This window comes from Bombina bombina, chromosome 4, assembly GCF_027579735.1.
Source record: "Bombina bombina isolate aBomBom1 chromosome 4, aBomBom1.pri, whole genome shotgun sequence".
Classification (NCBI taxonomy): Eukaryota; Metazoa; Chordata; class Amphibia; order Anura; family Bombinatoridae; genus Bombina; species Bombina bombina.
Window position 1 is genome coordinate 447,045,109 of NC_069502.1, and position 14,012 is coordinate 447,059,120.

General features: G+C 39.3%; 1 protein-coding gene across 1 annotated transcript in view; it reads right to left on the reverse strand.

The window, feature by feature from the left end:
• The window catches only part of DIS3L2 (DIS3 like 3'-5' exoribonuclease 2), a 1,626,200-nt gene that overhangs the window by 836,749 nt on the left and 775,439 nt on the right, over positions 1 to 14,012 (reverse strand). The window contains exons 9-10 of the mRNA XM_053711913.1: positions 6,430 to 6,530; positions 2,447 to 2,694 (exon numbers count right to left, since the gene is read on the reverse strand). Coding sequence (XP_053567888.1) covers positions 2,447 to 2,694; positions 6,430 to 6,530 — 349 coding nt within the window. The remainder of the gene's footprint in view (positions 1 to 2,446; positions 2,695 to 6,429; positions 6,531 to 14,012) is intronic.

Consider the following 14,012-nt stretch of genomic DNA (forward strand, 5'->3'; position numbering starts at 1 on the left):
ATTGTAGGAAGAACTTCAATCTCCCAGATGAAGTGACAAGATTGTTGCTCCCTGGAATGTGAATAGCCAAAATCAGAGACTGACTGTGTTCCACAATAGAAAATGTGTAAAACTTCCACCAACACTAAGGAAACCCCTTGATGATTGATAAACACCACCACCATGACACTGTCCTATTGAAATCAAATGAAAGTATGTAGTCTAAGGTTGGGCCAGCTCTGAAAAGCCTCAAAAAATTGCAAGGAGCTCATGGACATTGATGAATAACTGTACCTTCCAAGGATCCCACACTACCTGTGCTCTCTGAGATTTCTAGTACCTCCACGTCCAAAGTGTCTGCCATAATCATGTCCACTGTGGCCCTCTGAAGGAGGTTCCTTGTTCTCTGGACTGGCGAGACTGCCACCAAGATTCCCTGATTCAGAAAAACTCTCAAAGACAGACCCACATGATTTCTATTCCACTAATGAAGCAGTGAACATTACAGAGGCCTTATGTAAAACTTGCAAAGGGATACATAAGTGAAGTGTCAACCATCAACCTTTTCACTCTTATACAACTGAACTAAAGTTCTGTAGTTTGATACTCTTTTTTTTTGTAAAAGATAAGCTCATAGAAAAAGAGTTTGAATCCCACAAAGGACAATCATCCTTGAGAAGCCCTTGAGAAAAGTATGGACCATCCATGGGTGTGAAGCAGCAGCAACTGTGTAATTCACTGCTTCTTCCTATGGACTTGCCTGAAGCAGAAGGTCCTCAAAGCAGCTAATACCTCATACCCAAACCACCATCATCAAGGTTTTCAAAACTTCACATGATCTGAATGAACTGGAATATCAAAATAGGCATTAAAGTCTAAACTGGTCCACTGCACTAGTGAACAAATAAAGCTATTACCAGTCCTGATCAGTCCAACACAATTCTGGAAGTCATTTCTACCACAGTCTCGTCAGATAGGCTGTTACATCAGGCTCACATAGCATAATAACATCCTCATGTGTTAATTAACTCAAAATGTAATATGTCTGTTTTCTGTGTTTGTAGCAGTTCTTATTTCCAACTAAGACATTTTTGTAACCAATACAATGGTATATAAGCATTTAACAGTGATTGTTTAATATAAAATGTTACTTTGAGTTCAAACTACGCACATAAATTACACAACAGATGAAGGATCATTAGCCAATAAACAGGAGAGAATAGCTTTCCACACAAACTGAAACACACACACACACACGTCTGCTGCTCCAGCCCTGTAGATCAGAAACCCAGTTTTTTTTATTTATTGATCCAGTTGAAAAAGAGAAACATTTATGACTTCATCTACATTTTTCACACCTAATAACTCTCCAATTAATAGGCTGATACTTAATAAAAGCTCATGATATGGCAAAAGTGAGGTAGGTTAGAAAGGGGGCTGATCCATATTTTGTATTAACTAAATATAATCAAGCAGGAAGTGTGGTCTTCTTCAACCATTCCATGAACACTAGAAGCCAAAGGAACTATAGAATACAATCCACTTGCTTATGGCTTTTTTACTTTTTAGGTGGACATTAATTAGTGAAGAAAACTCAAAATGGAGTGAAATGTCATGCATATCATCTCTACGACTGGTAACCATATACTGTCATATGACTAGTAATTATTTTAAAACAAAAACCAAATGTGCTGTAAATTACTTATGTTATAGTTCCCCCCCAATTGGTATTGCTATCAACATGTATATGATTGAAACAAAAGACAAAAAAAATATTAATATCTGCACTTTTAAAGTAAAGGAATATTAAATCAGTGCTCCATTAATAAAAAAAATATGTTAAATCAAAGTAAACATAAAAAAGAAACAGATTGAGTAAAAACAGAAAACAATTTACTTGTTTTCTTGCAAAAAAAGCACTTGGTAATCCTCAGTGTAGCCCCTGCCTGCAGCTAGTTAAGGGATCCGCCATATTGGCAACTTAGGTTGAATTCTTCTTGTTCAAAGCATGGGCAAATCTGACTCCCTGTTTATCTAGTCTATTCACTTAGTAGTAAACCAGCCTATGTTACTCTGGAAGATTGTATATATCAAGCAATAAATGACTTCACGCAAAGACCACAGCATCCTTGTAGGGCTAAGACAGTTAGTATTTGGGCACTGCACAAATGAAGTTTAAAACAAGAAATAAAAGGTACAATTAATTTAAAACGATTAATACCACCTATGGCAATGATTAATATTAAGTATAAGACACTGCTTAATGCTTTTTATTACAGCAATGAAAAAGACTTTCATATCCCTTTAAGTGAGTTTAAATTTCAGATGATGTACTGTAAACTCATTTTTCAGTATCCCTGCCAATGAAAATGCCAACATGGCATAAATATTAGCGACAATGTAATGCCAGTTTCACAGCACTCAAATATAGAATTTAGATAACGTGATGTTTAACTTTGTCACTTACCCCTGAGCAAAGTTGCTGTCTTCCCTCCAGTCAGTGATACGGCAGATGAACAATGTGTTGGCATAAACATCTGGTTGGACCATAAAATCCTCCGGACAGTCTGCTAGAGGCACACAGACACGTGGAAGTCTGTGGTCCACTGGAGAAAATAAAGCGCAAGTCCTGTAAAGATCACTGCTCTTGTCAGTCAGTGGTTTGATGAAGCCAGTGGCTGCTCTTGAATGCTTTTTCTCAATTATGTAAACAACCTGTAAACATAAAGGTAAGCCATTATTTATTTGAAATATAAATGAAATACATAAAATTAGTGTCAAATACTTATCATTAAAGAGACATGAAGCCTAACTTTTTTAATTCAGATAAAGCACACATTTGTAAAAAATCATGAATAATAAAATAAACATATTGGGTTTAATTTCCCTTTAAGAATACAGTTATAACCAGAATGAAGCCAATGAAACTCAATCATGCAGTAATTGACAGTAATATCTAAGAAAAGGAAACTATAATTTCAAAATGTGTGTGTTTGTGTGTGAATAGCCCATTAAAGTCAAAGGGGCCAATTGATCAAATGCCGGACGGACATGATTCGCTGCATCCATCCGGCATCACTAAATTCCAACAGCAAACGCTGTCCGCATTTATCAATCCACAAGCATTTCTGGTGAAATGCTTGTGCAATGTTGCCCCCTGCACATTCACGGCTGCTAGCAGGGGGTGTCAATCATCCAGATTGTATCTGATCAGGATGATTGAGGTCCACACTCCTGTTTCTGGCAAGCCAGAAGGCGCGCATGAAATAAGCAGCATCCGCTGCTTAATAAATCGGCAAGAAAATATCAGCTTAGCTCATTAATTTTTCCAAAATACAGCTTTACAACTTTTGGCTAACACATGGAATTTTCCACGTTTTTAATTTTTTTTGCAAGCATGCATTACCTGACAAAACAGCCACTCCATAGCACACACCCGACAGAAGTACCCCCAACCATGGCACACAAGTGACATGCTACTTGCAAAAAATGCTTCCTCACTGAGGAACAGCACTGGAGGACTTCTTGAAATACAAATTTATGCTGCTCTCCTACTCCGCCCTCAACCTCTCCAAACAAAGCTACCTTGGCACTAGCATTTCATAAATTTCTTACAATCTTAAAGGAACACTGAACCTAATTTTTTTCTTTTGTGATTCGGATAAAGCATGAAATTTTAAAGGGACATAATACTCATACGCTAAATCATTGAAACTGATGCAGTATAACTTTAAAAAGCTGACAGGAAAATATCACCTGAGCATCTCTATGTAAAAAAGGAAGATATTTTACCTCACAATTTCCTCAGCTCACCAGAGTAAGTTCTGTGTAAAAAGTTATACTCAACTGCAGGTAAAAAAAAAAAAAAATACATGAAGAAATTAACAGCAGCCAATCAGCATCAGCAGTGCTGAGGTCAAACTCTTTTACTGTGATCTCATGAGATTTCACTTAACTCTCATGAGATTTCATTGTAAACTTCCTTAAGCTGAATAGGGAAATAAGATGATATAGCACGTAAGCTTGCTCCTTCCCATGTCCTGTGACAGACATACTGATTTGATGCTTAGAAGTCCTTTACAATTGGATGTGGCTACTGAGAAACTTTTGCAGTAAAATATCTTTATTTTTTACATAGAGATGTTCAGGTGATATTTTCTAGTCAGCTTTTTATAGCTATACTGCATCACTTTCAAGTGTTTAAACATTTGGGTATTATGGCCCTTTAAGCAACTTTCTAATTTACTCCTATTATCAAATTTTCTTCATTCTCTTGGTATCTTTAGTTGAAATGCAAGAATGTAAGTTTAGATGCCGGCCCATTTTTGGTGAACAACCTGGGTTGTTCTTGCCGATTGGTGGATAAATTCATCCACCAAAAAAAAAAATACTGTCCAGAGTTCTGAACCAAAACAAAAAAGCTTAGATGCCTTCTTTTTCAAATAAAGATAGCAAGACAACAACAACAACAAAATTGTCTTTTTTTAAATTGTAATACCCTCCTGTGCCCTCCCTCTCAATTACCACTTTTCTCACAGCAATTGACTTTTCCTTACATTTCAAAAATAACCTCCTACCACAACAAAAATATCCACTACTTACAAATCACTGCAAACTTTTAAACTCAGCCAACCCAAAAAAACTCAGCACTTTCACTCATGTTACTACTCTACTTTTAGCTTTCCATCTTACCACCTGCCCTATTGATCATATTCCCTCACTACTGCTACCTTCCCTTTCCCCTACTCTTAAACCCATCCCCACATACATATTCAAACTCTCCTTAAACTGGTACATTTACATCATCCCTTAAACATGCTCTAATTACACTTATTCTTAAAAACAAAAGTGTCACTTGATCTAGCATCTCCTTGCAACTATTGCCCAATCTCTCTTCTTCCCCTCGCCACTAAACTTCTTGATCATTTATACAACTCTAATCACACTTTCTCTCATCTAACCATCTAACCATCTGACCCACACACTCTACCGAAACTGCCATCACCAAGGTGACAAAAGATCTGCTTAAAGCCAAGTCTAAAGATCACTATTAAATGCTAATCCTTTTAGTTCTCTCTGCAGCCTTTGACACTGTTGACCAAGCACTGCTGCCCAAGACCCTTTAATACTTGCGTATTTGTGACACCACTCTACGGTGGTGTTCTTACTCCCTTTCTAACTGTACCTTCAAGTGTATCCTGCTCTGGCTCTTCCTCCTCCCCTCTACCCCTCTCTGTTGGGGTACCTCAAGGCCCCTTCTTTTCTCAGTCTACACAACATTTCTAGGTTCTTTAATCAAGTCCTGTGGGTCTCAGTATCATCTTTATGCTAATAAAACCCAAATCGTGTCACCAGCTGCCTACCTAATATCTCAGCCTGGATGGCTTCTTACTACCTAAAGCTTAACCCTCTTTGAAACTGAACTCCTATTTCCCAACTCTACCAACACCTCCAATTCCCAAAATGCCACTTACTGTGGACAACTCTGTCATCACCTCTACTCCTCAGGCCTGCTGCCTTGTGGTCACACTTCACTCAGAACTTTCTTTTGCTCTCCACATTAAGTGCTTAGCAAACTCCTACCGCCTCCACCTTAAAAAATATTGTCCTCACTCACGACACAACTAATATTCTTAGCCACTCCCTCATCATTTACCACCTTGACTACTGCAATTCTGTTTTCTCTGCCATGCTCATTTTCCTTAAATATTGCTGCACATCTGGTGCACCTCTTTGCCAACACATCCACTGGGTTCCCTTAGCCTCAAGAGTAAAATTTAAATTATTGACGCCAACATACAAAGCCTTCAACCAACACTGCACACTCATTTATTTCTGCCTTTGTCTGCAAATACTCCCAAAACCTGACCTATCCACTCAGCCCAAGACCTACTTCTCTACTCATCTCTTATTACTCCCTCACACTCTCGTCTGCAAGACTCTTCTAGAACTGCACCTATAATATGGAACTCCATGCCTCGCCCAGTCAGACTTTCCTCTACTCTCAAAAACTTTAAGTGTTCCTTAAAAGCATATATGTTTAGGGATGCGTACATCTTACTTTAAGATGTCACCCTTAACATCCCAATGTACTTCCTTTAGAATGTAAGCTCGCTAGTCAACCTGTCCTGTTTATCATTTTATGTAAAGCTTTTTTACAGCTTACAGTGACTCAAGGGCAGAGCCCTCTACCCTTATGATTTATTTAAATGTCTTCTGATTATTGTACTCCATAACTGTATTCTAATGGTTTATGTAAATGTATTCTGATTATTGTACTCCATAACAGTATACTTAATGTTAGAGCACTGCATAATATGTTGGCAATATGTTATAAATAAACAATACTATTAATAACCTCTACAGGCCATGCCTATAAATGTGAGAAGCAGAAGCAGATTTGAATTAGGTTCACTTCAGACAGGCACTGATATATTTATGGTATTCTACCTTTGCTGTTTTCTGAAGGCAGCTATCAGGCAGAAGTCTAGGGTCAGTTATGTTAGAGACTTTCTTCTCCACTCCAGTTGTTTTATCAGGTTCAGTAGATACTGTAAAAAAAAAAAAAAAAGTTAACTTGCATCTCTAAAATATTAGTGAATATTACATTATGCTGATCTGTACAAGGGTACATCACATTCATTAGGGTATATTACATACAGTACTTCCATTAACACACCATACAAGTGCACATTCTTTTCAAAAGTGTAGATTACATATTTTACAATACACAAATAAAATAAATGCCCTTCATTTGAGCCCAGAAGTGAGAGAGAAGCTCACAATCTAAAGATCTAGTACTATCTCTACATTTTGCCAGCATCCCAAAATATTCAACAGCACTTAATTCTCATAGATTACCTCTATATTTTTTGACAAGATATCTATAAATATTAAACAATACATTCAGAAATACAGCCTATGTTATCTAATTCTGCTGTAACACAGAAACACATCTACCCATGGTCATGTAAGTAGATGGAAGCACATTTTGGGAGACTATCAACACATCATCTTTGCAACTAGCCAATTCTTGTCCATTATTGAAAAAGAAAGAGTGGCAACATCCAGTATGAATAATGAGTATGAAAATTTGCACTTTAAGTTTTTTGTGAATAGATCCGTATCCTAATGAGAATATGGTGTAGCAAACATGACTCAAAGATGATGGTATTTGCATTTTGCCGCTTTAACATTTAGACACCAAAACAAAATTACAGAGCAGAAATATTCATATTAGTGAACTTAGATTACTATGCATTTAACACCTACAAGGGTCCTGAAATCTTAGGTAAAGTCTCACTCTGAAGCTGGAACTTGTCATGAACTACATACCTTGCTGCTCAAGAGCGGGCTTTACCTATGTTTTAACCCCTTTGCTTGATAAGTAAAGAATATAAAACGATATATAGCATGGTTTACATATAAACTGTATAAATGCACAACATTTAAGCACTAATAAAACGTTTTAGGTTTCTTAAAGGTTGTATATAGAATAGTTGTCCTTGCCTAAGAAAGAAATTGGGAGACAATTGGAGCTTGGAAGTTGAAAACATTAGAAACTATAGTATATTTCAGAAGCAGAGAAGAATTAGTCCAGCTGGGAAGGTGGCCTTGAACCCCTTATAAAAAGGACCACTCTTTGTTGGCAAGTGTTACTAGGGAAAGTCAAGATAAATGTGTTAGGTGTTTGCTTAGCACAACAGCCGTACAAAGATATTGAACAAACCAAATTTTTACATAATGGATTAAAATACAAAAGTAAAACACCAAAATAAATAAGGTATTCTATTTAATCCATCTTATTTTTATTACTGTGAATTTTAAATTAGACTATAACAGAATTTGATTAGTATGTATTCTACCATTTTCCATTTTCAAAGTCTGAAAAATATCCAACATGGCCGTTAATGCAAAATAACCAGAAGCAGTAGGTTCCTTTGTCCTTAGCATTTGTTTTATTATACAAAGCCCATATCTCCACACCACAAAACTATGATCACACATAAAATGAAAGGGAAGCCAAATATTTACAATAATTTAAAAAGAAAAAAAATGGCTTTAACCAAAGTCAATCAAAGTCAAACCCACCAATAATCAATCTTGTAATTGCATTATTGACACCTTGATGCCATCATCAAAGAAGTGGAAAATTATACAGTTTGCTATTGTAAGAGAAAGAGAGACTTCAAATACAAGCATGTAATTTTTCAAACTATTTATGTGGGCATGAGCTTGCAGAAAAGTCCCCCACACAAATTAAATACAATACTGTTCACTATCCAGTGAACGAAGAAAAAAAAAAAAAACTAACCTTACACCTACTTATGTCACTGGTGTATCAATAACATATTTATATACTGTGGCATATATTTTTTTTATATTTCACATACAGAAGGGTTTTAATAGCTGAAGATTCTCATGTCTTAACATTTAAGCAACACACACTGCTTAGTACTGCCTATATTTACTATTTTTCCAGCAGATCTCTGCGACAAGGTAACCTCCCTGGAGGAGATGACGACATCCCCACCAGGTCTGCAAACCACATCCTTCGCGGCCACGACAAAGCAATTAGAATAGTTGAGGCTTGCTCCTGCTTGATGCGGGCCACTACTCGAGGAAGAAGTGGTAACGGAGGACAAAATTAAACTAGGTTGAATTCCCAGGGAACTGCTAAGGCATCTATCAGCTCTGCCGGAGGATCCCTGGACCTCGACCCGTATCTGGGAAGTTTGGTATTGAGTCTGGACGCCATGAGATCAATCTCCGGCGTCCCCCATCTGTTGCAAATTTCAGCAAACACCTCGGGATGCAGAGATCATTCCCCCGGATGAAAGCATTGTCTGCTGAGAAAATCCGCTTCCCAGTTGTCCACACCCGAAATGTGGATCGCTGACAGTGAACAGTTGTGGGCCTCCACCCAGTCCAGAATCCGAGATACTTCCCTCATGGCAAGGGAGCTTCTCTTTCCCCCTGATGGTTGATGTAAGCCACCAAGGTAAAGTTATCAGATTGAAATCTGATAATCTGCTGGCGTTGGGATTTATCCGATCGAAAGGGACAAAAATTAGTCCCCTGTCCTTTAGGTTTGTTGCTCTTATACTGCGGTAAAAAGGCACCCTTGCCCCCAGTGACCATGGATATGACAGACTCTAGTGCTGGACCAAAAAGTACCTTCCCCTTAAATGGAAGAAAATGCAATATAGATTTTGAAGTCATGTCAGCAGACCAAGACTTCAGCCAAAGAGCTCTACGGGCTGGGACAGAAAAACCTGATGTCCTGGCATTCAGGCGAATATTCTGCATGTTTGCATTACAAATAAAAGAATCAGCTACCCTCAAGGCCTTAATTCTTTCCTGGATTACATCAAGGGGAGTCTCCACCTCGATCATCTCCGATAGAGAGTCACACCAATAGGTAGCGGCTCCAGCTACCTCAGCCACCACCGCTGCAGGCTGAAACATCTTTCTCAACAGAGTTTCAATCTTCTTATCCATAGGTTTCTTAAAAGATAAACTATCCTCAAGTGGGATAGTGGTGCGCTAAGCCAGCGTGGAGATAGCTCCATTCACTTTAGGGACAGACCCCCACAACTCTAATTGGGAGTCAGGTACCAGGAACAATTTCTTAAAGGAAAAGGAAGGGGAAAAAGAGCATCCAAGTTTTTTCCATTCATTCTTAATATTTGCCATCTTAACGGGAACCAGGAAGGTTTGCGGCACCCACCCTGTACTCGTAAACCTTATCAAGCTTAGGAATAAAAGGTTCCTCGGGCAACTTAGGTTCCGGAAACCTCTAACGTAGCCAACACATCCTTTAACAGAAAGCGTAAGTGCTCGATCCTAAATCTAAAGTCTGGTTCCTCCGCAGCCGGAGGCTTAGAGGCAGCCGATCCGACCCAGAAAGATACTCTTCTGAAGTATCAGAGGCGCTCTCATCGGCAGATAATCTAGTATCAGATAAATCCAGCAAGTTGGTAGATGACCCCTGGGAAGGATAGCAGTATTTAACCTTTCGCTTGCACTTAGCTGGGAGAGGAAAAGCACTGAAGGCCGCAGACACTGCCGTTTGCAACTGTTCAGTAAAGTCTGGTGGCAAGAGGGTCCCTCCCAAAGGAGGATTAGTAGTGCAATGGGGAGCTGCATGTGTAGTGGCAGATGATTGCAGGGAACACACTTCTCGAGACGGAAACCCCTCATCGGTGGATGGCTCAGTGGTACTAAACATCTTGGGTTTCTTAGATATAAGTACCTTATCAAGGCATGTGGAACATAATTGAGCAGGCAGGTATACTGTAGCCTCCTCAAAATAAAAACAGGTATTATATTTAGGAAAAGAATAAGTACCATCTAACGTATCAGAGTCCTCCATAGCTTGCGCTTTCAAGATGGACTATAGAAAAATATAAATGGCACCTTTATACCCCCAATGGCTGGGGCACTTGCCACCTTCTATGACCCAGGCCCCACAGAGAAACCATGTTGTCTTCTGTAAACCACACGGTCAGGAAAGAGGAAGTTAATGAGGCCACACCCGGTCACACAGAGTGCCATGCAGGACCGCCCCTGCTGCAGGAAGGAAAGCACGCCAAACTGACAGGCTGCGCAGTTATCCAAAAACAAAAAAAGAAAAACCTGAATGTTCCCACATCTGCTAGAGCCTCATCTCACACATGTTGCAGCATAAAAACATAATAAAGCAAATCATGTATAAACCACCCCTGTTCATTAATCCCCTTCCGGAGATATTAACCCTTGATTTCATACAGATAAAAGGAGTCACACTGTGACCCTGTCTTCTTGCGTTATCATATGAAATAAAATGAAACGATCTTACAGGAATCATTGCCCTGGAACAGACACACAGCCTCTGAAGTTTGACAGTCTTGTAGCATCGCACCTGACATGGACTTGAGTGATAGAAGCAGGCAGTGAAACTAGTCAACACTGACTGCTTAGGAGCTGTTAATACGAGTCTGGATAGTTTCGCAGAAAGACTCTCCCTGCAACTCCAGACCCTAATATTCGTCAATGCTCTCACTGAGAGGCTGACAAGACTACTTAAAACTCCAGTCCCATGCCGAAGAGTACTACCCTCCATAACAGACTACTCAGAATCTTCCAATACTTCTCTGCCATCCTACTGTGACGAAAGGCAAAGAATGACGGGGGATGAGGGGAGTGGGGGAGGTATTTAAGCCTTTGGCTGGGGTGTCTTTGCCTCCTCCTGGTGGCCAGGTTCTGTATTCCCACAAGTAAGAAATGAAGCCGTTGACTCTCCTCATATTAAGATGGAAAAGGTTTTCCAGAGCTTATGATAAATACGCCTGGTAACTGGTTTCCTAGAATGAATCAGGATATCAATAACCTAGTTAGAAAAACCTCTTTGAGCCAGAATTAAACATTCTATCGACATGTTGTTTAATTCAGAGTTTTGATATCTCCATAAAAAGGACCTTGAGAGAGAAGATCTTTTTTTAGAAGAAGCCTCCAAGGCGGGCACGAGAATATCTGCACCAGATCCATAAACCAAACCCTGTGAACCCACGCCGGAGCAATCAGAATTGCTGAGGTTGGTACTTGTTTGATTCTGGCTATCACTCTGGATAGCAACACAAATGGGAGAAAAATAAATAAATCAGGTTGAATGACCAAGAAACCTGTAGGGCATCCATCAGTTTTGCCTGAGGGTCCCAAGACCTGGCACAATACTGAGGCAGTTTGTGATTTAAATAAGCAGCCATGAAATCTCTCTCTGGTAGACCCCAATGTCTAAAAATTTGTTTGCCAACTTCCCGATTTAGAGACCATTTCTCTGGGTGAAAGTCAAATGTTCACAACCGGAATGTGGATGGCAGAAATCCGGCAACAATGGCACTCTGCTCAACTGATCAGGTGGAACACTTCCCTCATCACTTAAGAACTGCAAGTTCCTAACCCGATTGACATAAGCCATTGCTGTAAAGCTGTCTAACTGGAATCTCAGAAATAATTTGTGTCTGAGGTCAGGCCAAATATGGAATTCCAGAATATTTATTGGTCTCTGAAAAGGCTAAACTGTCTGCATTCTCCGAGACCCCCAGACTGCACCCTAACTTAACAGGCTAGCATCTGTAGAGATTACTACCTACACTGGTCAAAGAAAGGAGGCTCTCTGAACCAAGGATTAGTGAATATACCATGAAGTCAAGGACTGTCTTGTCCTGTGGACTGAATCTTTAGAGGCAGATCATTGTGGTCCACATTCCTTTGAGGCAGCATCTGCAATTGGAGGGCCCAAAGATAAAATATGGCAAAGAGTACTGCATCTAAGGCAGCTACCATGAGACCCACAACTTCCATGTAATGAGCAACAGAAAGGAAAGGATTCAACTGCAGAAATGCACAGAAATGTTGCAGCTTCAGTCTGCACTGACTTGTCAGAAACAAACACATTGTAACAGAATCAATTATGAATGCCTGAAAAGAAACACAGGTCTGAGGAGTTAATAAGCTTTTTGGAAGATGTATTTTCCCAATTGTGTCTCTGAAGCAACTGAAGAAACATTTGAGTATGAGAGACAGCCAAATGAAAAAGAATATTGTCCAAATAAGCAACTATAGAAATTCCATGCGCATAAAATACGGACAGAGTTCCCAGTACTTTTATTAACGCTCTGGGAACTGTAGCCAAGCCAAAAGGGAGAGCCACAAAATGATTGTCCAGGAAAAGAAATCTCAGGAACCTGACATTATCCTTGTGAATAGGTATATGCAAATAAGCATCTTTTTTTTGTCTATGGTAGACATAAACTGACCCTCCTGCACTAAAAAAAGGAGAGTAGGAACTTTAAGGAATTTGTTCAATATAATGAGATTTAAAACAGTCCAAGAAGTACCCTCTTTACTTGGTACTATAAGATATTTGAATAAAAACCCTGGTTTAATTCTGAAGTTGGAACTGGAGTAATCCCATTAATTGCAGATCTCTCACACAAGCCAAAAAGGCTTTGACCTTTAAAGGATCTCAAGGCACTCAAGACAAAAATAATCTTTCCTGAGGAAGCCTTGAATGAATGCTTATTCAATACCCCTGTGAAATTATTTGCAATACCCAGGGATCTTATACAAATATCTCCCAAGCCTCCCAAAAGAGACTCAATCTGCCCCTCACCAGAGAATAATCTGGTATGGGCGCCGCATCTTTGTCTTAGGATAGACTTATTGGACCATTTGATTTTTGGACAAGAGTTTACCTACAAGGAGAATTAGTAGCCAGAATTCTGGTCAGAAGGGTAATCTTTCTGAACCTTATATTGCTGAAAGATACGGAAATGCCCTGCAGATCTAAGCTTACCCTTAGATTTCTTATCCTGGGCCAGAAATGCTCCCTTACCCACAGTGGCAATAACAACATCAAGTCAAGCCCCAAACAGAGATTTACCCAGGAAGTGAAGAGAAAACAGTCTGTGCTTATAAACCATATCTGCAGACCAAGACTTAAGCCACAAAGCTTGCCTAGCTAAAACAGATTATGCAGCATTCTTAGCGTTAATGTAAATCATTTGCACTGCTGTATCACAAGTAAATGAGTTTGCTGTTATCAACAGTTTAATAATATCCTGAATCTCATCCAGAGTGATTTCCCCAGAAACAAGTTCTGAGAGATTATCGCGTCGACAGCAGTGGTAGCGTTGACACAGGCTACACTGAATGCAGGTCTAAATATAAAACCTGCTAGCTAAAAGGATCACCTATGAAAACCTTTTTAAAGGATCCTTAAAAAATGAACTATCCACCAAAAAAATTGTGGTACGCCTGGCCAAAGTAAAAATAGCTGCATCTACTTTAGGAATATTTTCTTAAAAAGAAGGGAAAGGAAAACACAAATCACTAAAGCAATTAAAACATCCTGCAATAAGGCATGAAAATGCTCAAGCCTGAAATTAAAGGACACGTCCATAGACTCAGAAAGACTATCATACAACATAGTGGCTGCTCCTAAGGGAAGTCCCTGCTGGAGGCAAGAAAGCTAAATCCTCACTAATAGC